Raw genomic sequence first — 24,519 nt, forward strand, 5'->3', positions numbered from 1 at the left:
GCTTCCAGCAACATTATGACTCTTCGCCCGAGTTCTTTGGCTTGGAATGCAGAAGCTGATTCCAAAAATTCCTTCACCAGTCTGTCCTTTCAGAGTCGTCTGTTCAGATCAAGACTGGATCAGATCATCTCTGATGCAACGGGAGGGAAGAGTGCCTCTTTTGTCCAACCACGACCCAAGCATCCCCCCAGCCAGAAAACGCACTTTGCGTTTTCTCGCCTTTCATCAATTTTCGTCCTCTAGGTTATCCAACCACCGGGCCCATTCCCTTAAACAGCAGAAGAAGACCCTCCTTCAAGCCAGCTCCTTCCTGGCGACCATGTAGTTGTCAGAGCAAGCCCTCCTAAAGGTACCTTCACACTGAGCAACTATACAACGAGAACGACAACGATCCGTGACGTTGCAGCGTCCTGGATAGCGATCTCGTTGTGTTTGACACGCAGCAGCGATCAGGATCCTGCTGTGACATCGCTGGTCGTATCTGAAAGTCCAGAACTTTATTTGGTCGTCAGGTCGGCGTGATTCGTCATGTTTGACAGCAAAAGCAACGATTCCTGCAATGTTTTTTCACAGAGCTAACAACCAGCGAGAACGATAAGTACGTCACTGGATCGCTCCTGCATCTTTCTAGAGTTGCTGTGTTTGACATCTCTACAGCGACCTAACAGCGACGCTCACGCGATCTAGTTTAGGTCGGATCGTTGTCTATATTGCTGGAGCGTCGCTAAATGTGACGGTACCTTTAGCCAGGTAAAACAATTACCTTCCGCATGACTGGTTGCTCCCATCTGGGAACCCCCAAGGCTGGGCAGCCATCTCCTTCCATTGAGTGACGCCTGTGTCAGACAGGTCTTTTCCAGTTACAAAATAGATTTTTCATCTTTCCTCCGCTACCATTTTTTCAAGTCCTGACCCCCAAAGGATCCCTTGCTTGTTCCCTAGTTCTTTCAAGCAATCACCTCCCTATGTCAGTCTGGGGTCATCTTTTCCGTTCCTCCTCAGAAGCATTTTTCAGGTTTCTACTCAAATCTCTTTGTGGTCCCAGAAAAGGATAGTTCTGTCCACCCCATCCTGGACCTCAAGATCCTAAACAAGAAAATGCGACTTTGCCACTTCAGGATGAAGTCCCTCCTTTTTGGTGATTCTTTATGGAACAGTCAGAGTTCCTCAGTTCTGTGGACATTCAGGACGCTTTCCTTCATATCTGAATCTGCAAATCTCATCAGAGGTCTCTTCGCTTTGCTGTCCAGGATTCTCGCTTTCAATTCACTGCACGCCCCTTCGGGCTTTCCTCTGCCCCATGGTCTTCACAAAGGTCATGGCCCTCCTTCGCCCCAGGGGAATCTGGCTATCCCCCAACCTGGATGACCTCCTGATCAAAGCCTAGTCCTACTGGGATTGATGCAAGAATCTTCACTTGACACGCTGTCTCGCCTGGGCTGGCTCATCGACATGGCGAAGTCATCTTTGATCCCATCCCAACTCTTAGTCTTCCTAGGCTTGCTTCCATAGTCTTTCATATTGACGAAAAGGTCTCCCTTTCTCGGGATTCATACTCTGACACTCATCTCCCCATCCAGATTGAAACTACATGAGCATGCTGGGCAAGATAGACGCAATATTATACTTTGTTCATTTTTAATTTTTGAAATAAACTGACAATTTTACGGATTATATGAGATAATGTACTTCGTTTTTCTTGTGGTTCTCTATATAATAGGAAGTATCTCTTAGTAACATTCCATTTAGTTTTGTCAATTTGTGACAAGACCAATCTATGAGTATGGTCTCCGGACCTGAGTTTTTGTTTCTAAGATAGACGCAATGGAGGCTTTTCCTTTTGCCCATTTTCACACTCGCCATCTGCAGCACACATTCTTATCTCTGGGGCAAGAAGACCTCCTCTTTAGATAGCCCTATCTTTCTCCCTCCACATGTTGTTGGCTTCTATCTCCCCTTGTTCGCATGAGAGTTCTGTTCTCCCAATACTCTGACAGATCATGGCAACGGATGCCAGCCAGGTTGGCTAGCTGAGGAGTAGTATTTCACCAGTTCACGGTCCAAGGCCACTGGAAACCTCGGGAGTGGACAATTGGGCAGCTGACATCCTAAATTGCCAGGGTCTCTCCTCAGGAGAGTGGTCCCTGAACCCATTGGTTTTTAAGCAAATCTGTCTAAGGTGGGGCACACCCGACATCAACCTGATGGTGTCCAGGTCTCTCGACCCCCCCTCATGATTGCCTCTGACTCTCTGGTTCTCCATTAGTTGCATTTCCGGCTGCTATATATCTTTCCACCTCTACTGCTGATTCCCAGACTCTTCAAGAAGATCAAGGCGTATGGAGTACCAGTCATTCTTGTGGCTCCCGACTGGTCCAGGAGAGATTGGTACGAGAAGTGGTCAGTCTCATCGCAGACATCCCTTGGAGACTCCCGGGTCGTCCAGACTTCCTTTCCCAGGGTCCCCTCTTCCACCAAAATACTCACTCTCAATTTAACCGCATGGCTGTTGAAGCCACAGTCATGAAGAATACAGGTTTCTATGACAAGGTCATCCATACTATGATCAGAGTGAGCAATTCTTCTTCCTCTTGCATCTACCACCACACTCGGAAGGCCTTGTTTAGCTGGTGCAAAGCTGAGCATGCAGTTCCCATATCCTTTTCCATCCCTTCTGGCCTTTCTTCAGTCAGGTCTCGAATCTGGGCTCTCTCCCAGCTCCCTCAAGGGCCAGCTACCTATAGTTCTCGCGTTGACCCCTGAGACCACAGCCTGGTCCTAAATCCTCTTTTTCTTACGCCTCTTTGGGGGACGCAGGACCATGGGTGTTATGCTGCTGCCACTAGGAGGACACTAAGTAATACAGAAAGAATAGCTCCTCCCCTGCAGTATACACCCTTCTGCTGGCTCCAAATGAACCAGTTCTTGCTTAGTGTCTGTAGGAGGCACTTGGGTCTGCTTTCAGACTGTTTCACCACTGTTATAGCGGATGATGAAAGGCAGCAGAAGCTCTCCACCCCCTCCCTGACTATCGCGACGGTGGATTGAGCACCGGCCCACCGCATCTACCGTGAGTACACCTGCGTGGCCGAGGCACTGGGGGTTCCTGGTCCCTGGGATAAGGGAGGTCCGCATATACCTTAAAGCCCGGGTGCGTGGGTCATGTCTGTCGGCATATATAGCGGCCGCGGTGCTGCAGGCCGCAACCGCAAGCTTAAAATTTAGCCCCCTGGCTTCTCTCTCGTCCAGGCCGCAACGTTGGCTCCGCCCACCGGCGTTTACCGCCGCCCACTCTCTCTGGCGCTTCTCGTTCTGCGAGAAGCGCCTTCTGTTCCTGATCTCGGCGGCCATCTTTGGACACCCACAGGGCTGATGCTGCAGCGCTGCTCCAGCGTTTTGAATCACAGCTTCAGGGATTAGTGATTTCTGTGGACACATTGCCGACCTCCCCCGATGACTCAAGACACAGGACCTGGGTAATCTGCAGAAGCATAGCTTAACCCTTCCCCTGCTAGTAAGCGCTCTCCTCAAGGCTACACTATGTCTCAATCAAAGCCTAACAAAAAGTCTGGGAAAACCCACACTGTGTTTTTTGCTGCTTGTAAGGTAACTCTTACCCGGGGTCACAATACTGCGTTATGCTCAGCTTGTGAAACGGTGACTGCTCAGGAACCACCTGTTACTGATACCGAACCCAGTGAGCCTAGTCCCCATGAGTGGGCTATCTCCCTTACCCGGTCTATGGCGTCCCTGGCCAAAGCGTTAGACTCGTTCCGAGACCCTTCCTCTAACCAGGGCACCTTTACGGATAACTCTTCCGATGATAAGAACCCCTTGTACACTAGGGGTCGTACCTTACCAAGGAGCTCTCGCTCTTCCAGGAAAAGGACTCATGCCTTGTCCCCAGACCATCACCGGGTATCGGGTTCTGAGAGCTCCATTTCTCGCTTCCCCTCCCTTGGGGCTAGTATTGAACCTGTCTCAGAGGACGATTCTGACACATTCCTAAATCAGGAATTTCAACACGATCAGGAGACTCGACTCTCTCATTGAGTCAGTAAACAACGCCCTGAAGCTAGATGAGGAACTTTTATCTAAAACTGATCATGCTGTGTCCTTTAAGAGGACCAAGAGGGCTCAGAGTGTTCACCAATCATCCAGAATTTAAGGAAATTGTTGAATCTCATAAGATCCATCCATATAAACGCTTCACAGGACAAAAGCCCATGGAATCAAAATATCCCTTTGCTCCTGATCTAAGACCAGATTGGTCACAGTCTCCTCTGGTAGATCCTCCAGTATCGCGCCTAGCTACTAAATCTATTTTATCCTCTTCGGAGTGCGCCTCGATTAAAGACCCCACCGATCGTCAGATCGACAATATGGCTCGTTCAGCTTTTGAAGCCCCAGCAGCCGCACTCTTTCCATCTTTTACTGCTACGTGGGTGGCTAAGGCTATGACCCATTGGGCTAAGGTCTTGTCTTCAGCTGTTCTGGATACTAATCTTCCCCCCCCAGATAGCCAAAGCTGGGGATTTTCTAATGACCACGTCTCTGGATGCCGCTGACTGCGCTTCTCAAGCAGCAGCAAACGCCATCACCATTCGGAGGTCCTTATGGCTCAGGGACTGGCGTGCGGATTCTGCTTCCAAAAAGTCATTGACTTCTTTACCATATCAGAGTGGTCGCCTTTTTGGCGAAAAACTCGATCAATTAATTTCCGACGCCACTGGAGGGAAGAATAAATTTCTCTCACAACAGAAACTTTCGGCCCTTTCGGAACCAGCAACAGCATGCTCGGTCCCGATTATTATTTTTTTTTTTTTTTTCCGTTCCAACTCAAATTGGTTCTCTACTTCCACATCTTCCGGACCCGGCCGGGCACAACGTAGGGGTAGAGGTCCCCAGACCTCTTACAAACTTTCCCCTTCATGGAGAAGCAGGCATAGGCAGTCAGGATCCAGGGGGTCCAGACAGGGTAGATCTCCCACACAATGACTCCCAGTGGTATCCCGAGGACACCCTCAAAGTAGGCGGCCACCTGCTTTCCTTCTCCGACTCGTGGCTCTCGGTCGTTCACGACAAATGGGTCCTCGACCTAGTGTCCTCCGGATACAAGATAGAATTCTTCTCTCTTCCACCAAATCGTTTTTTCCTGTCTTCGCCTCCCAGGGCAAAGGCATCAGAGTTTTTTCAAGCCATAAGCTCTCTAAAAGAAGACGAGGTTATCCCGGTCCCTCAAAGCGAAAGGTTTCAAGGTTTTTATTCAAACCTGTTCATTTTTCCAAAGAAGGACGGTACAGTACGGCCCATACTGGACCTAAAATTGCTGAACAAGTTTGTCAGGGTACGACAGTTCCGAATGGAATCGCTTTGTTCTGTCTTCGTTCTGTCATCACCTCCATGGAAAAAAGCGAGTTCCTGGCGTCTATAGACATCCAGGACGCGTACCTCCACATTCAAATTTTCCCTTCTCACCAGAGGTTCCTTTCGCTTCGCAGTTCAGATACAACACTTCCAATTCTTGGCTTTGCCTTTCAGCCTCGCCACCGCTCCCAGGGTATTTACCAAGGTCATGGCGGCCGCCGTGGCCATCCTTCACACCCAAGGCGTGGTGGTGCTACCATATCTAGACGATATCCTCATCAAAGGCCCCTCTTTCCGCTCCTGCAATGTGGCCGTGAACATCACAATAGATTCTCTTTCTCGCCTGGTTTGGAAGATAAACTTCAAAAAATCTTTCCCATTACCAGTTCAGCGAATTTCCTTTCTAGGAAAAATACTGGACTCGTCCCAGGGGTTGGTGCTTCTTTTCCCGGAAAAGATCTCAGCCTTACAGCAGGAAGCTCAGAAGCTCTCTCAACCTCGCAATCTCTGCGCTTCAGTATGAGTCCTCGGCAGGATGGTAGCAGCCTTGGAGGCGGTTCCATTTGCCCAATTACACCTCCGTCCCTTACAGCATGCCCTCCTGGCTGTTTGGGACAGGAACCCTTCTCCCTCGACCTTCGATTCTTCCTTCCCCAGCGAGTCAGACAGTTTCTCAGGTGGTAGACATTAAAGTCATCCCTGAATCAAGGGAAGTCTTTTCTTCCAGTACATTGGCTAGTTGTGACAACAGATGCCAGTCTTCTAGGCTGGGGAGCGGTGTTCTTACATCACACTGCTCAAGGCCGCTGGTCACTTCAGGAATCTCGTCTTCCGATCAAGATCTTAGAAATTCGGGCAGTTAGGTTAGCTCTTCTCCAATTCCATCCCTTCCTGGCGGGTCATCCCATCAGGATTCAGTTCGACAATGCCACTGCAGTGGCATACATCAACCGACAAGGGGGAACCCGCAGCATGGCAGCCATGAACGAGGTAGGCTACTTTCTCCATTGGGCTGAGCAAAACCGCTCAATGATTTCTGCGGTTCACATCCCGGGAGTGGACAATTGGGAGGCAGATTTCCTCAGTCGTCAAGGCCTCGACTCCGGGGAGTGGTCTCTCCATCCGGAGATCTTCCACCAGATGTGCTGTCGTTGCGGAACTCCCGATGTGGATCTGATGGCCTCACGGCTAAATTCCAAGGTTCCCGACTTCATAGCTCGGTTCCACGATCCAGCAGCCATCGGGGCAGATGCACTCGTACTCCCGTGGTATCATTTTCGGCTTCCGTACATATTTCCTCCGCTCCCCTTACTGCTGAGGGTCATCAAGAAGATCAGAGCGGAGGGAGTACCATTAATCCTGATTGCGCCAGATTGGCTGCGCCGAGCGTGGTACGCGGAACTAGTTGAACTAGTCGCCGATGTTCCCTGGCGATTACCGAATCGCGCAGACCTGCTATCGCAGGGCCCTATTTACCACCAGAACTCTGAGACCCTGTGCTTGACGGCATGGCCGTTGAGTCTTGTGTTCTAACCCAGGCAGGTTTCTCTCCGGAAGTCATCTCTACCATGATCAGCGCTAGAAAGCCTACGTCTATGCGCATTTATCATCGCACTTGGAAAACCTTCTTTTCCTGGTGCAACGACCGGGGACATTTTCCTCTTGAATTTTACATTCCTTCTATCCTCGAATTTTTACAAATGGGTTTGGACTTAGGTCTCGCCCTTAGTTCTCTCAAGGGGCAGATTTCAGCCCTGTCCGTTCTGTTCCAACTCAGGATTACAAACGGATTACAAGTGAAGACGTTCATTCGGGGAGTCTCCCATAGGATGCCGCCCTATAAGATGCCGTTGGAACCATGGGACCTTAATCTGGTCCTCGGAGCCTTGCAAGAAGCTCCTTTTGAACCTCTACAGGAGGTTTCTCTGTCCTTTCTTTCATGGAAGGTTGCCTTCCTGGTTGCGGTCACGTCCATTAGATGAGTCTCAGAGCTGGCGGCTTTGTCTTATCAAGTCCCGTTCCTGAATTTTCATCAGGATAAGGTGGTTTTGATAACATCCCCGTCCTTTTTTGCCAAAAGTTGTCTCATCCTTTCATCTCAATCAGGAGATTGTCTTACCGTCTCTCTGTCCGGCACCAGTACATCGCATCGAGAAGGCCCTCCACACACTTGATTTAGTGAGGGCTCTCAAGAGATACGCCTCGCAGACGGCGTCCTTCCGCAGGTCAGATGCCCTGTTTGTGCTCCCGGAAGGGTCAAGGAAGGGGTTTCCTGCTTCCAAAGCGACAATAGCCAAATGGATTCGTTCAGCTATTCAGGAGTCCTACTGAGTCAGAGGTCATACTGTCCCAGCAGGGATTAAGGCTCATTCCACACGGTCAGTGGGTGCATCTTGGGCCATCCGGAACCAAGCTTCGGCAGCACAAATTTGCAGAGCTGCGACCTGGTCCAGTCTGCATATGTTTACAAAACATTACCATTTTCATTCTCAGGCCTCGGCAGATGAGACCGTCGGCAGACAAATTTTGCCGCCGGCTGTGTCGCATCTGAAACCTGTAAGTACAAGGTGCAATTACAGTTGATTGTTTCCCACCCAGGGACTGCTTTAGGACGTCCCATGGTCCTGTGTTCCCGAATGAGGTGTAGGAGAAACAGGGATTTTTGTGTACTCACCGTAAAATCCTTTTCTCCGAGCCAATCATTGGGGGACACAGCAACCACCCTGTTAGCCTATATCCATGCCTTTTCCCTATATCTTCTTTTCTCCCTCTGTGAAATTGATGGACGTGTCTTTTTTTTTTTTTCACCGTACTAATTATTTAACTATGTTAATGGATAAACCCCTGCGTTCCTCCTGGTTCCATTACTGTATGTTTAACTTTTATACGTTGGTTTGGCTGTTTATCTTGTGGCAGGAAGAGAAGCTCAGGCCATGAATAAGCAGTACTGTATGAAGATATCCGAGCTGGAGACTGAGGCAGAACAAGCTCGAATAGAAGTCAGTGAGAACCAGCGCCAACTGCAAGAACTTGAAGGCAAAGAGACTCGAGATCCAGTTGAAAAATGCAGACTACAAGAGTGTCGCAAAAAGATTGCAGCTGCTGAGAGCAAGGTGCAGGTACGTGTCATTGATAGTTTTTAATTCAGTAAAGGGATTTTCTCATATTTAGTGATGGGATATTGATAGGACAAGTCTTCATTTTATTACCACTGGGAGTCTAAAAACTGGGACCCCCACTGGTACTGACAATCAAAGGGATCATGAAAACCAAAGGTGTCAAACTGCATTCCTCGAGGGCCTCAGACCATGCATGTTTTCAAGATTTCCTTTGCATTGCACAAGGTGCTGGAATCATTCTGTGCAGGTGATTAAATTATCACCTGTGCAATACAAGGAAATCCTGAAAACATGACCTGTTTGCGGCTCTCGAGGAATGCAGTTTGACACCTTTGATGAAAACCCCAAAAGTTACCCCATTGTAGAAACTGCACATCTCAATGAATTCATCTCCGGCTGCAGTGACTATTTTGTAACATCCATGCTAGGCTTTTTTTATGGGGAGCTGGAAATATGCCAGTGTAGTGCCCATACATTGTGCCCAGCTTGTGCTTCTGGTAACAAGCACCCCGTAAGTTAAGTGCTGTCTCCCCTGTACAATAATGCAAAAGATAGAGTTCAAAAACAGCAGGGATTTGGATTTGGGAGCGCAGAATTCACTAGATTTTATGTGGTGGAGGGGGAGCCATGTCACTTTTCTAAAGACTCAGTTTTTCCAGTGACAGATGCCGGACCTGAGTAGAGGTTGGTTTTGTGCATGATAAATTAGAGTTTTTATTGGGAACATTTTGGGATACATAATAATTTTTGATCGCTTTCAGTATAGAGCTGGATCACATTCTTGTGTTGTACGCTGAGCACTTAACGTATATACTCGAGTATAAGCCGACCCCACCAAATTTTGCCATAAAAAAAACTAGAAAAACTTAATGACATGAGTATTAGCCTAGGGCGGAAAATGCAGCAGCTACCGGTAAATGTCAAAAATAAAAAGATACCAATAAAAGTAAAATTAATTGAGACATCAGTAGGTTGTGTTTTTGAATATCCACATTGAATCAGGAGACCCATATAATGCTCCATACAGTTCATGATGGGCCCCATATAATGCTCCATACAAAATACGCCCCATATAATGCTCCATGCAGTTTATGATGGACCCCATATAATGCTGCACAAATGTTGATTATGACCCCATAAGATGCTCCATAGACATTTGTCCCATATAATGCTGCACAAATGGTGATTATGGCCCCATAAGATGCTCCATACAGATATTTGCCCCATACAATGCTGCACAAATGCTGATTCTGGCCCCATAAGATGCTCCATCATGGAGACATTTGCCCCATATAATGCTGCACAAATGCTAATTATGGCCCCATAAGATGCTCCATAGAGATATTTGCCCTGTATAATTCTGCACAAATGCTGATTATGGCCCCATAAGATGCTCCATAGAGATATTTGCCCCCATATAATGCTGCACATGGCCCCATAAGATGCTCCATAGAAATATTTGCCCCATATAACGCTGCACTTGGCCCCATAAGATGCTCCATAGAGATATTTGCTCCATATACTGTTGCTGCAATAAAAAAGAAAAATCACATACTCACCCCTTGTCGCTCAGGCCCCCGGCACTTGATATACTCACCTTTCCCATTCCACCGCTGGGCGCCACTGTGTCTTCCCTGTCCTCTGCACTGACTGTTCAGGCAGAGGGCGGCGCACACTAATCACGTCATCGCGCCCTCTGACCTGAGTGTCACTGCAAAGGGCAGAAGACGGAGCGGCGCCGACAGTGGAACGCGGGACAGGTGAATATGCCCCTGTTATACTCACCTGCTCCTGGCGCGGTCCCTGCACGTCTGTTCCCCGGCAGCTTCTTCCTGTATTGAGCAGTCACATGGTACCGCTCATTACAGTAATGAATATGCGGCTCCACCCCTATGGGAGTCCATATTCATTACTGTAATGAGCGGTACCATGTGACTGCTCAATACAGGAAGAAGCTGTCAGCGCCCGGAGACCGAGGGACCGGGGCAGGAGCAGGTGAGTATTATTAGAAAGCTGCCGCTCCCCCCTTCCCTGCCGACCTCTTGGAATGACTCGAGTATAAGCCGAGAGGGGCAATTTCAGCCTAAAAAAAGGGCTGAAATTCTTTGGGTTATACTCGAGTATATACGGTACATATGGGTTTCCGTGTGAATCCCACAAAAACGCGATTCTGACAAAACTTCCAACAAAATCTTCCACCATAATGAGGCAGATGGAGATCCTGCGTACTTTATTTAGCATCTGCTCCAGTGGTATCCATCTTTCTCCTTCGCCTCATTGGGGGACACAGACCGTGGGTGTATGCTGCTGCCACTAGGAGGCTGAAACTAAGTGATAAAAAAAAAATTTGCTCCTCCTGCTGGCTCTCAGCTAACCAGTTCTTGCTTCGTGTCCGTAGGAGGCAGACTGGTCTGCCATTCAGACCCCAAAAACTCTTTTTACCTTTACAATGGATGATTGGAACGACGGATTATTTCATGTTCCGATCTCCCCGAACCAACAACAGGCGAGCACGGGAGTTTTACCTCTCCGTAACCTCTCCTGCGATGTGGGAAGCCACTGCCTGAGCTGATTCTAGGGGCGACGGGCCCTTTCAAGGGCACCGATCTCCCCCCTCCCTTATCAGACGAGCACTGGAGTGTCACCTCCAGTATCCTCTTCTGCAGCCAGGCCTATTGCCGGACATTCAGCCCTGCCCACCAGGTTTTACTCTCGGCTGTTCAGAGGCACTTTCCAGCGTGGCGTCCAAGCAGCCCCCACTGCACCACCACTATTAAAAGCGGATGGTACAAGGAGGCGGACAGTTTCTCTCCACCTCTAAGGGGACGATGGATTGAGGATTTTTCTTATCCTTGCACCGTCCAAACAGCAGCAACAGCACAGGATCTCTTTCTACTTTCTGACCTGCTGAACAAAGCTGCATACTGGGGTAAGTGCCGGGGCTCGAGCGGTTGGAGGGCTCTGCGCAACCGGCGCCTTTTTTACTCGTTTTCCCTCGTTCGGCGCGGGCTGGCTTAAAAAATGTAGCCCCCGGCTTCTGGTTTGTGTAGGCCACAACCTGGATCTCTGCCCCCTGCTAGGCCGCGCTTCAGGCTCAGGCTCCCTATTCAGGCGCCTCTCATTCAGGACGAGAACTCTATTCTCGGCGGCCATCTTCTTCCTCCTGCCATTTCCGGACACAAGCTCATCCGGAAGTGGCTGCTGCAGGCATTGGCGGTATTCAGCACTGAAGACAGCGCTATTCCAGAAGGGGACTCAGAATCCGGGTAAGGAGACAGTAATCCCTCCCTCCGCACCCCTTCCCCACACGTACCGGCAGCATAAAGGGACTAGCGTTCCCTGTTTGTTTAATGCTTATGACCTACATTCTCTGGTCTTAAAGGCGCATGACCAGCAAGTGACGGCCAATCCCTGGTCTATAAGGCACTCGTCAAGCATTTCCTGGTCTTAAGGGTACATGACCGCAGTCCCTGGTCTTAAAGGCGCATGTATAGTCGCTGGGCTTATAAGTACATGTCCAGTTTTCCCTGGCCTTAAAGACACATGACCAGCATTCCCTGGTCTTAAAGGTTCCCTAGTTTAAAGAGACTCATGACCAGTTTTCTCTGCTCTTAAAGTCATGACCAGCCAGAAGCCGGCTGCCTTTAACATAGTACTTATCTCAAACGAGCACAAGAGCCCTCTGCCGCCACCGATCCCAGTTCTTCCCAGAGTACCTAGTTCCCCCCAAGGGGCTTCGCATCTGGCGTAATCCATGGCTTCTCTGACAAGAGATTGAACCCCCTGGTTTGAAGTGCTCGCAAGACCAATATACATAGATCCTCCCCTACATGGGAGCTTTAGGTAAGTTGGGGCCACACGTATTCTAGAAACGGAACAAGACTCCGCCTATGAATCAGACATCGCCTTGGATCTGGACTCACCAGAGCCTCAGAACAGGATCGATTCGCCCATTTAGGCCACAATTTCTGTAATTTGACAAGGTCTTCCTCTAGATCACGCAGGGTCCTTCAAAAACGGAAACCCTTAGTAGTGCATTTGCAATTTTTCTGGACAGCGAGCGTCCGGATAAGCGACTCACTGGCGAGCACCATGGTAGCGCAATGGTTAACACTATGAATAATCGCAAATGGACTTGCTCTTGAAACAGACTCTTCTTCAAGCGTCATGAGATGCCATGCCTGGTTTAACTGTTTTTTTTAAGGGCGACGGGTCCTTCAAAGGACACCGATCTCCTCACACCAGCATCAAATGCGCACATGCAGTGTCACCTCCATGTATACTCTGGGCGACGGGTCCTTCAATCTCCTCACACCAGCATCGAATGAGCACATGGAGTATCGCCTCTACGTATACTCGCGGCGACGGGTTCTTCAAAGGATTCCGATCTCCTCACACCATCATCAAATGAGCACATGGAGTGTCGCCTCCATGTATACTCTGGGCGACGGGTCCTTCAAAGGACACTGATCTCCTCATGTCATCATCAAATGAGCACATGGAGTTGTCCCCTCTACGTATACTCTGCTACCACCGGGCCTGATGTTAACTCGGCCCTCCAGGGGACTTGATCCCCGTAGATGTACAGATACTTTTCTTTTCGACGTCCGAGCAGTTCCCCTCTGCATCGCCACTATTTAGCGGATGATGCGAGGAGGCGGACGATTCCTCTCCACCTCCCTGTTAAGAGGTTGGTTGATTGAGAGTTCATCCTTTTTATCTCTGCACGTTCAAAGACGGCAGCAACTCAAGAGAGTGTTTAGTCTATATTTGGTTTATTTCAGATCAATTATCTCTCCTCCGGAGACAGTACAGCGCCATTCAAATCTCTTGAGCGGGAGGCTTTCTGGAGCATGCCTCTTTGAATGTGGCTAGTTGCCCGGCGCTGTCTGCAGCGAATCCCATTTCATTCAGCTTTATGGATCAGAGAACGGAAGCATACTCTGCGTTTAAAAAAACCCAAAAACCTCTGTCATCACTCCCTTACAGAGTGGTCGCTTATTAGGTGGGTAGTTGGGAGTGTTCCCCACGTGGGCACAAAGGATAGCAGGGTCCTATAGATCCAACCAACAGTGGAAGGGTTGTCCAGGACAGCCTAGATCTAAGGGATCTTGGTTCCAAAAAGAGGACCGAAAGGTAAGACCGATCCTGGAACTCTAACTTCTAACAAGCTTCGAAAAGGTCATCCTCCTTTGGATGGAGTTCCCCCACTCGGCCATCACTTCAATAGGAAAAGCTGGAGGTTTTTTTTCTGGCACCCATCGACATTCTGGATGCTTACCTTCACAAGTCACGACCTTGCACTTCGGCTTTGCTACTGCTCCCAAAGTGTTCGCCTTCCAGGATTGCGCTGAGCCCGTCTATATACATATGTACCTTACGATACCCTTCCTCACCTTGGCTAGCGGATAGATTCAGACAGGTCTTCCTCGTTTCCAGCCCAGCAGATATCCTTTTTAAGGACTATTCTGGACACCTCCAGAGGGTTGGACTCCTCCCTTGAATCAAGGCCGTGGTCCTTCAACAGGAAGCCCCCGCACTTGCTCGCTCATCACCTCATTCCAGGCCGGAATGGCCATCAGGCCATTCTGGCAAATGCCAGAACGGCCTGTCTGGTCGTGGGCTATCTCTTCTGCTACGTCATTAAGACGCGGGTCCTCAAGACAGGGCTGAATTTCAGCCCCGGTCCGTACCTGCCCTCATTCCATCCGATTTGCGATGAGTATCCTTGGGTAGAATAATGGCAATGGAGGCAGTTCCCTTCGCTCCGCTTGTTATTTTCTACAGGTCAAACAGGTTTCCAAAGGGTAATCTTTGAGCGTCTTTCTCATCCGGGGGAGATCCCTTCTTCTGGTTCAATGGTTGCTAGTAACTACGGAGCGTCCCAGCTCAAGGCCTCTGGTTGTTTCGGGAATCCAGTCTCCCGATCAGTTTTTTTCTGGGGATCCCAACGATACCTCTGCGCCTACAGCAGACCCAATGCTCTCTGGCAGGTCTCCCCATCCAAACTCAGTTGGATATTATCACGGCTGTGCAATACATCTATCTAGCAGGTACCGCGGTCAGACACCTTGACCTACGTACCTCACCCTCTCTGATGGGCTGAGATCTATCATCTGGTGATCTCGGCAGTACTCACTCCAGGAGTACAGCTCTGGGCGGCAGCTTCTCCTCAGTCGCCAGGGTCTCGCCTCAAGTGAGTGGGAAATTCATCCGGAAGTCTCCCAACATATCTGCCTTCACTGAAGCACTCCAGATGTAGATCGGATGGCGTCCAGCCTGAACGCCAATGTACTCGAGTTCATGATTCGGCTTCGAGACCCAATAGCTATCGTAGTGCATGCTCTGGTTCTTCTGCGATACCAGCTCCTTCTCGCCTTTTCCACTAGTTCCAAGAGTCTTTAGGGAAACAGGAAGGCCCCAGTGATCCTGGACATCAGCGTTGTCCAGGTCAATTCAGACGAGTCTTCGGAGCTGGCCGCTCTGTTCTTTCAGATCTTTTTTCCTGATTTCCATCAAGGCAAGGTTGTCCTCAGCCCGTCCCTTGTTTCCAAAGGGGTATCGTACTTCCACTGTTATGAGGGCATCGTTCTTCCTTCTTCTCTTTCAGCTCCAGTCCACAAAATGGAATGGGTGCCCCATTCCCTGGACAATGTGAGAGCCCTGAGTAAGTACGTGTCGAGGACGGCGTCCTTCGAGAGCATGGACACCTCATTTGAGCTTCCTGGCGTCTTTTCAGGAAGGGCTTAGCCGTGTCTTCGGCCATGTTGGTCTGGTGGATTCTTTACACATCCAGAAGTCCTTCCGTGTTAGACTTCAGCCTATCTTCACTCCATAAGATCAATCGAGGTTTCTTGGGTTCTAGACACCAGGTGGTAGCATCGCGCGTCTGTCAACTTTGCGGGTTCATCCAGCCCACATGCACTCTTGAAGCACCATAATTCCCAGACCTCCGCAGACGTGAGTCTGGGCAGGCGGACTCTGCAGGCCGCAGTGGTGCACTTGTAAGTAGCGTTACACAGGGTCTAATCTGATGTTGTTCCTGGCCAGGGACTGCTTTGGGACGTCCCACGGTCTGTGTCCCCCAATGAGGCGAAGGAGAAATAGGGATTTTTGTGTACTCACTGTAAAATCCTTTTCTCTGAGCCATTCATTGGAGGACACAGCTCCCGCCCCGTTATTAGTTTGTGCTTGTTTGTTTTTTTTTTTCATAATCAACATGCTGTTCTCTCATATATAATTTCACATGATAGATAGAGATATATATATATATATATATATATATATATATATATATATATACACATACACACACACGCTATGCTCTCATACATAATTTGATATAATACACTCTCATATGTTATTATTGATCTCCTACTGCTTTTGCACCGTACTGGTTAGCTGAGAGCCAGCAGGAGGGTGTATACTGCAGGGGAGGAGCTAACTTTTTTTGTATCACTTAGTGGCAGCCTCCTAGTGGCAGCAGCGTACACCCACAGTCTGTGTCCCCCAATGAATGGCTCGGAGAAAAGGACTTTACACAAAAATCCCTATTTTTAGGCATGCACAGATCTGTAGTCGTCTGCACTTGTGCACTAAATAGACGCCTAAAATGATGGGACACCACCGGAACACACACCAGTCCACACTGACTACATCTGCCTCATAAGTGAGTGGTTCCGTCCGGGTTTTTGCCTAAATCGCGGTTTGGGGGAATTTACACGGAAACCCCAACAGGATATATGTGAGCTGAGCCTTGTTATGATTTTTAGGAAGTAGAATGAACAAATAGCAGTACAAGAATAGTGCTTATTTTTATTATTGTGCAGTTCTTTGTGCAGTATAAGTGATAAGGTGGATTTATTCTTCGGGTCAGTGTCATTACAGCGAAACCAGATTTATATATTTTTTTTTCAGGTTTTGCTGCTATATCACAGTAAAAATGCTCTTTTATAAAAAAAAAAAAAGAAATTTTTTTTTTTTTTCGTTGCCATATTCTGAAAGCTGTAACTTTTTTTTATTTTTTGAGGAATAGCACTGTATCAGGGCTTATTTTTTTGCCGGACAAATTGCAGATTTTTTAGGACCATTTTGGGGTACTTAATTTTTACCGTTTTTTATTCCGATTTTTCAAACACCGAATGAACAAAAATCAGCAATTCAGTTATTGTATTTTTTTTATTTTTTGCCCCAATCACTGTATAAAAATGATTTGTTCATCAAGTCGGTACCATTACAGCGATACCAAATTTATATTGTTTTTTTTTAGGCTCTATGTTTACAGATTAAAAACAATATTTTGCAAAAATTAATTTCTCCTTTGCCACATTAGGGGACACAGAACCATGGGTGTTATGCTGCTGTCGCTAGGAGGCTGACACTAAGTTGAGACAAAAAAGTTAGCTCCTCCCCTGCAGTATACACCCTCATGCTGGCTTCCAGAGACCCAGTTCAGGCTTAGTGTCCGTAGGAGGCACACAGGGTCTGCTATTCAGACCAGACTTTTTTCTACTATTTAACCTTTGTACCTGGATGAAGGGGCGATGGAACCTTTCAAGGCTCCAATCTACCCGAACCAACAACAGGCGAGCACGGAGAGTGTCGCCTCTCCGTATCCTCTCCTGCGACGTGGGATGCCATGCCTGAGCTAATTCTAGGGGCGACGGGTCCCTTCAAGGGCACCAATCTCTCCCCCTCCCTTAACAGACGAGCCCATGGAGTGTCACCTCCACGTATCCTCTTCTGCAGCCAGGCCTATTGCCGGACATTTTACCCTGCCCACCAGGTTATACACTCGGATGCTCAGAGGCACCCTACATCGTGGTGTCCATGCAGCCCCCACGACATCACCACTGAAAAAAGCGGATGATGGAAGGAGGTGGACGGTTCCTCTCCACCCCCTTTTAAGGAGATTGTGGATGGAGGCTTCCCCAACCCTGCACCGTCCTAACTACCCCAGGCACAGCTCTGACCTGTGGCAGCTGCCATCCCCTTCATATCGGGGGAAGTGCCACCCGGGGGGGTCATTTTTCGGCGGTCATAGGAGGGCTCCATAGCGGCAGGGTCCCCACAGGGTTCCACGGCATCTTTCCCGGCGGTCCGCGGGAGCGTGCCGGCCGAAGCCATAAATTTAGTCCCCGGCTTCAGCCTAGTGTAGGCTGCATCCCAATAGGCCTCGCCCACCGCTCACATCATTTCGGTGGCTCCGCCCACAGACCTGCCGCTTCTTGCTCTATGCAAGAGTGTTTGCCAAATCTCGGCAGCCATCTTCCCTGCACAGCACCGCTCTGCTCCAGCCACCTTTTTTCTGCACGTGTCAGCAGCCCTGGATGCCGGTCTTTTCCTCTACTCAGCGGGCCGCCTCATCTGATTGCGGGACACAGGACCTGGGTAAGGAGACTGCACTAGGTGCTTCCCTACAGCTTTACCCCACATTGCTTCCACTAGCAGTGTTTTTTACTTATATTGAGGTACATCATGTCGCAGTCAAAGGCTAAAAAAGCTACAAAGGTACATACCACCTTTTTCACTGCGTGTACCACCTGCCAGGCTCCTCTCCCTCGGCCTCAAAGCTCCCCTCTCTGCTCAGCCTGTGATGCCCAATGTGCCCAGGAGCCCTCCGCCGCTATCGATCCCTGTGTATCTAGCCCCCCTGAGTGGGCCGCGTCACTGTCACAATCCATGGCTTAGTTGGCCAAAGCGATTAAATCCCTTCATGACCCCTCTGTGGAGCGGGGCACTCGTTTCCCTGGGTTAAGAGACCCCTCCCTTACAGGGGAATCATCGGCCTGCAGGGGCCGCTCTCACCTGAAGGAGGTACGGACATCCAAAAAAACGGATCTGCACTACCTCTCCTGAGCATTCACCACGCCATTCAGCCTCTGGTAGTTCCACTTCTCGCTCACCCTCTCCAGGGGTTCGAAGCGATCATGACTCTGAGTATGAGTCTGAGGCATCCTTGGACCCGGATTCTCCGGAGTTTCCATCGACTGTGGATTCCCTCATTGAAGCTGTCAATCATGCACTAAAGGTTGATGACCCTAATTTGGCTCCGGATCATGTGGTATCTTTTACAAGAACCAAGCAATCCCATAAGGTGTTCGCCTCTCATCCGCATTTTTTGGAGATAGTCCGACGACACAGGGAGCGACCGGATAAGCGCTTTACTGGTAAAAAGTCCCTGGAAACGAAGTATCCCTTTTCCGCAGATCTTGTCAAAGATTGGACGGAACCTCCACTAGTAGATCCTCTGGTACTGGCATTTGGCTTCCAAAACGCTTTTATCCGTACCTAATGGGGTTTCAATTAAAAATCCCACAGAATGCCAGACAGATTGCCTGGCTCGCTCAGGTTCCTCTATATCCCCTTCCTTCGCTGCAGCATGGGTCGCAAAAGCAATAGTTTTCTGGGCAGATGCCCTTGCAAAATCCATTCAGTATCCGGCTCTTCCGTCTGAGGCGGCGGATCTCGTCAAACAAATCGGTATGGCTGGAGACTGTGATGTACGCGTCTTTAGACGCAGCAAACTGTGCGGCAATTGCTGCCTCAAACGCCGTCACAATTAGGAGAGCACTATGGCTTAGAGAGTGGCGCATGGATTCCTCTTCTAAAAAGTCTCTGATTTCTCTGCCTTCTCAGAGCGGACGTCTGTTTGGAGAAAAATTAGGCCAGTTTATTTTCGATGCTACAGGAGGGAAAAGCAAATTCCTCCCGCAGCACAGGCCTAAAACTGCTTTTCAGCATCAGCAACATTTTCGCTTTTGGCCCTTTCGCAGTAGCCCATTCTGGTCCTCCACATACAGACAGAGACCCTCGGCCTTATACAGGCTGAATCAGTCCTGGCGAGGTAACCTTAGGCAACCCAGAACTTAGGGGATCCAGGCCCTCCAGATTTCCTTCACAATGACTCGGTGAGTCTTCCGGTTGACACCACCAAAGTAGGCGGACGCCTGCTTCTCTTTTAACATGCCTGGCTTTCTGTCATCCACGACGAATGGGTCAGAGACCTGGTGTCTTCTGGTTACAAAATAAAATTCTCCGCCTCTCGTCTCCCAAGTTCAGGAGCTCAGTCTCGCGCACTTCATCGCACCATCTAATCTCTCTGCCGAAACGGGGTCATTGTTGCGGTTCCAGAACACGAGAAATTCAGAGGTTTTTACTCGAACCTCTTCGTCGTTCTAAAAAAGGACTGGATGGTGCACCCTATTTTGGATCTAAAGCTCCTAAACAAGTATGTAAAGGTCCGGCACTTCAGGGTGGAATCCCTCCGGTCAGTCATCTTCTCAATGGAGAGAGGAGAGTTTCTAGCATCAATAGACATCAAAGATGCTTATCTCCATATCCCAGTCTTCCTGCCACATCAAAGGTTCCTACTTTTTGCCATCCAAGAGGACCATTTTCAGTTCACGACCTTGCCCTTCGGCCTCGCCACCGCCCCCAGAGTTTTCACAAAGGTCATGGCGGCTGTCATGGCCATTCTGCATTCTCGGGGTCTAGTCGTGCTTCACTACCTAGACGACTTACTGGTCAAAGGCCCATCTTTCCGAGCCTGCGAGGAGGGCGTCCGCATTTCTTTGGATACTCTTTCTCGGTTGGGCTGGTTGATCAACCTAAAAAAGTCATCTCCTGTTCCAGCTCAACGGATCTCCTTCCTGGGCATGACCCTGGACACCTCGCTAGGGTTGGTGATCTTGTCAGAGCTCTCCGGAAGTACGTGTCCAGGACGGCATCCTTTCGTCAGACGGATGCTCTGTTTGCTCCTGGCGGGACACCGGAAGGGACTGGCCGATTCTATGTCGACAATCGCAAGATGGATTCTGTCGACCATTCAAGAGGCTTACCGCGTCAGAGGCAAGCCTATCCCTGCGGGCCTCAGGGCACACTCCTACTTCCTGGGCCATTCGGAATCAAGCGTCTGCAGAGCAGGTTTGCAAAGCTGCGACCTGGTCTAGCCTGCACACCTTTTCAAAGCATTACAATGTCCATACTCGGGCATCCTCAGATGCAAGCCTGGGTAGGCGTATTCTGCAGGCAGAGGTTGTGCACCTGTAGACAGCAGGTGCCATAAGTTTACACTGTTGGGTTGTTATTCCCCACCCAGGGACTGCTATTGGACGTCCCACGGTCCTGTGTCCCCCAATGTGGCGATGTAGAAATAGGGATTTTTGTGTACTCACCGTAAAATCCTTTTCTCCGAGCCACTCATTGGGGGACACAGCACCCACCCTTGTTTTTGGCTTGTTCCCTATGATGAGTATTTTAGTCTTTGACATGTTGTTCCTACGGTTAAATCTTGTTAATCTCCTATTGCTTGGCTACAAACTGGTATTATCTGGAGCCAGTGGGCGGTGTATACTGCAGAGGAGGAGCTAACCTTTTTCGTATTTACTTAGTGGCAGCAGCATACACCCACGGTCCTGTGTCCCCCAATGAGTGGCTCGGAGAAAAGGATTTTATGGTGAGTACACAAAAATCCCTATTTATTCCTCAGCTCCGTTAAAAAGCGGCACTGAGGAATAAACCCCCTTAACCACCGCCGTTAAAAGGCGTATCGGCGGTCATTAAGGGGTTAAACGTCTTTCATCGAGCACTTTTTGGAGTGTATTACAAAGGGAGCTGCAACCAGCGTTTCTTCATGATTTGCGTTCACAAGTTCAATCAGTGTGTAAAATCAGTACTCGGACAACCATTAATAACATCACTGATAGAAAAGTGGAAAAAATGTAAAGAGACAGTGCTTTACAATTCAATTACATATATGTGTCCTTATTATGGTTCAGAAAGTCCTTTTGAAATAGCTGCAAAGACCTTCATGGAGAATTTAAGTTTATTTGCTGTTATTGCATCATTGAGTGTCACATATGTAAAAATTACAGGGATTTTTGTGTACTCACCATAAAATCCTTTTCTCCGAGCACTCATTGGGGGACACTGGACCATGGGTGTTATGCTGCTGCCACTAGGAGGACACTAAACACAAAAAGATTAGCTCCTCCTCTGCAGTATACACCCACACGTTGGCTCCAGTCGAACCAGTTCAGTGACAAAGTAGTAGGAGAACATGAACATCTTACGAAGGTACAAAACGTCAAAAATACTCAAACTTCAGGCTAACAGGGTGGATGCTGTGTCCCCAATGAATGGCTCGGAGAAAAGGATTTTACGATGAGTGCACTAAATTCCCTGTTTCTCTTTCGCCTCACTGGGGGACACAGGACCATGGACGTCCTAAAGCAGACCCTGGGTGGGGAACCGACAGAACAAATCAAACCCCACTTACTGTCTAGAGATACGCTACTGCCACCTGCAAGATTCGTCTGCCCAGGCCCGAAACGCGGAGGCCTGAGTGAATATTGTAATGCTTTGAGAATGTATGCAGACTGGACCAAGTCGCAGCCTTGCAAACCTATTCCGCTGACGCCTGGTGCCGAATGGCCCAAGAAGTCCCCACCGGCCAAGTGGAGTGTGCCTTAATCCCTGCTGGGATAGGCTGGCCCCTGAGGCAGTAAGATTCTTGAATATCCGAGCATATCCATCTGGCTATTGTGGACTTTGAAGCGGCAAGTCCCTTCCTGTGACCCTCAGGAAGAATGAACAAGGTGTTCGTCTTACGGAAGGATGACGTCCGTGAGACTTACCGTCTGAGAGCTCTCACTAGATCCAGAGTGTGAAGAGCCCGCTCGACACGGTGTACTGGTGCCAAGCAAAACGAGGGCAGGACAATGTCCTCGTTAAGGTGAAAGGTGGAAACCACCTTGAGCATAAAAAACGGGTATGGCCTGAGAACCACCTTGTCCTGTAGAAAATCAGGAAAGGTGCTCGACAGTATAGGGCGGCTAGCTCCGAAACCCGCCTAATTGACATCACTGCGACAAAGGCCACCTTTCATGAAAGGTGGGTCAGGAAGACTCTTGTAGAACCCCCGGGACCAAATTAAGGTCCCAGGCATCCATCGTCGTTTTATAGGAGGGCACCACATGGCAGACCCCCTGAAGGAACGTCCTCACCTGCGGCTTGGAAGCGATCCTGCGCTGGAACAAAACATAAGGCGGTGATCTGGCCTTTGAGAGAGCTGAGCGCTAGGCCTGAGTCCAAACCGGTCTGAAGGAACTCCAAGATGGTGGGAATGGAGAAAATGAGAGGAGGGCGACCGTGGTCTCTGCACCATGTGAAGAAGGCTTTCTAGGTGCGGTGATAGATGCGCACCAATACAGGCTTCCGAACGTTAATTAAGGTGGAAACCACCCCTTGGGAGAATCCAGATTGGCTTATGACCCAGAATTCAACGGCCATGCCATTAAACACAGGATCCCTGAATTCAGGTGGCAAATTGGACCCTGGGAGAGTAATTCCAGTCGATTTGGTAGATGCCAGAGAACGTCAACGACGAGCTGTACCTGGAACGCCTTCTACCTTGATCTTCCTGATGACCCTCAGAAGTAAGGAATTGGGGGAAACCTGTACGGAAGCCTAAACTGATGCCACGGAAGAACCAGTGCATCTGGCCCAATGGCTTCTGGATCCCGAGAACGAGCTTTGAACTCTGGCATCTTGGTGTTTAATCTCTAGGCCATCCAATCCACGTCCGGAGTCCCCCAGCGATGACAGATCTTTTGGAAGACCTCAGGAAGTCTGCCGCCCAGTTTTCCACGCCCGGAATGTGCACTGCTAAGGTGACTGAGTGGTTCTTCTCGACCCAGCGGAGAATGTGTTCTACCTTGCGCATTGCCGCCCTGCTGCATGAGCCCCCTTGATTGTTGATATATGCCATAGCCGTGGCATTGTCCGATTGTAATTTGATGGGGTGACCCGCTAGGAGGTGACAGAATCGCCGCAGGGTTAACTGAATCGCCCGAATTTCTAGAACGTTGATGGGTAGACGCGACTCTGAAAGTGACCAGCGCCCCTGAGCCGTGTGATGATGAAAAACAGCTCCCCAGCCGAGAAGGATGGCATTGGTGGTGACAGCCAGCCATTGAGCTGGGAGAAAGGATTTCCCCTGGGTGAGAGAGGACCGTAAAGTCCACCAGCTGAGCCTCTGCTTGACTCGTAGAGATAAGGGACACCGCCGGTTGAGGGAGATCAGGTTCCTGTCCCAGGCTGCTAGCAGTGCATGCTACGGAGAATGTAGTTGGGCGAAGGGAACAGCTTCCATCACTGCAACCATCTTGCACAGGACCCCCATGCCGAATCGGATGGAGTGAGGATACGGGTGACAAAGTGCCCAAGGCTCCCTGTTGAAGGGCTAAGACCTTGTCTCAAGGGAGAATCACCAACCCTCAGGAGGTGTCCAGTGTCATTCCCAAAAAGGATATTTGCTGGGACTGGCGAAGATTTGTTTAAGTTCATCAACCAGCCCAGACGAGAAAGTGTATCCAACGTGATAAGAACGCACTTTGCGCAGGCTTGGAAAGACAGGCCCTTGATCAGGAGGTCGTCTAGGTATGGTAGAACGACCATTGCCCGAGAGTGCAGAATGGACATGATGGCCGCCATGACCTTTGTGAACATTCTGGGGGTGGTGAACTGGAAGTGTTCCTCGCGGACAGCGAAGCGCAGGAACTTCTGGTGAGGGGGGGGGGGGAATCGGGAAATGAAGGTAAGCATCCCTGATGTGGATAGATGCTAGGAACTCCCCCTTTTCTATCGAGGTGATGACTGAATGGAGGGACTCCATCCTGAAATGCCAGATCCTGACAAAGTTGTTTAGGAGTTTCAGGTACAGAATGGGCCGCACTGTTGCGTCTTTCTTCGGAACCACAAATGAATGCGAGCAGAAACCCTCAAACCTCTCATTTTCTGGGACCGGAATAATGACTCTGTAAAAAGACTGGGCCTGCGCCTCTGACTTGGGGGAGTGTAGCGAGAGCGGAATAACCGTGCAGGAAGGCGGGATGAAAATTCTATTTTGTATCCGGAGGACCCCAGGTCCCTAACCCATTCGTCGTGAACGACTGTGAGCCAGACGTGACGAAATAGAAGTAGACGGCCGCCTACTCTGCTGGTGTCTACCAGATAATGCCACGAGTCATTG

General features: G+C 49.4%; 1 protein-coding gene across 2 annotated transcripts in view; it reads left to right on the forward strand.

Annotated features, from left to right (window-relative positions):
* Positions 1-24,519, forward strand: part of KIF7 (kinesin family member 7) — a 109,818-nt gene that overhangs the window by 51,391 nt on the left and 33,908 nt on the right. For both annotated transcript variants that reach the window (XM_069766211.1, XM_069766212.1), the window contains exon 11: positions 8,284-8,486. In XM_069766211.1, the coding sequence (XP_069622312.1) occupies positions 8,284-8,486 (203 nt within the window). The remainder of the gene's footprint in view (positions 1-8,283; positions 8,487-24,519) is intronic.

Source organism: Ranitomeya imitator, chromosome 4 (genome assembly GCF_032444005.1).
Source record: "Ranitomeya imitator isolate aRanImi1 chromosome 4, aRanImi1.pri, whole genome shotgun sequence".
In the NCBI taxonomy this organism is placed as follows: Eukaryota; Metazoa; Chordata; class Amphibia; order Anura; family Dendrobatidae; genus Ranitomeya; species Ranitomeya imitator.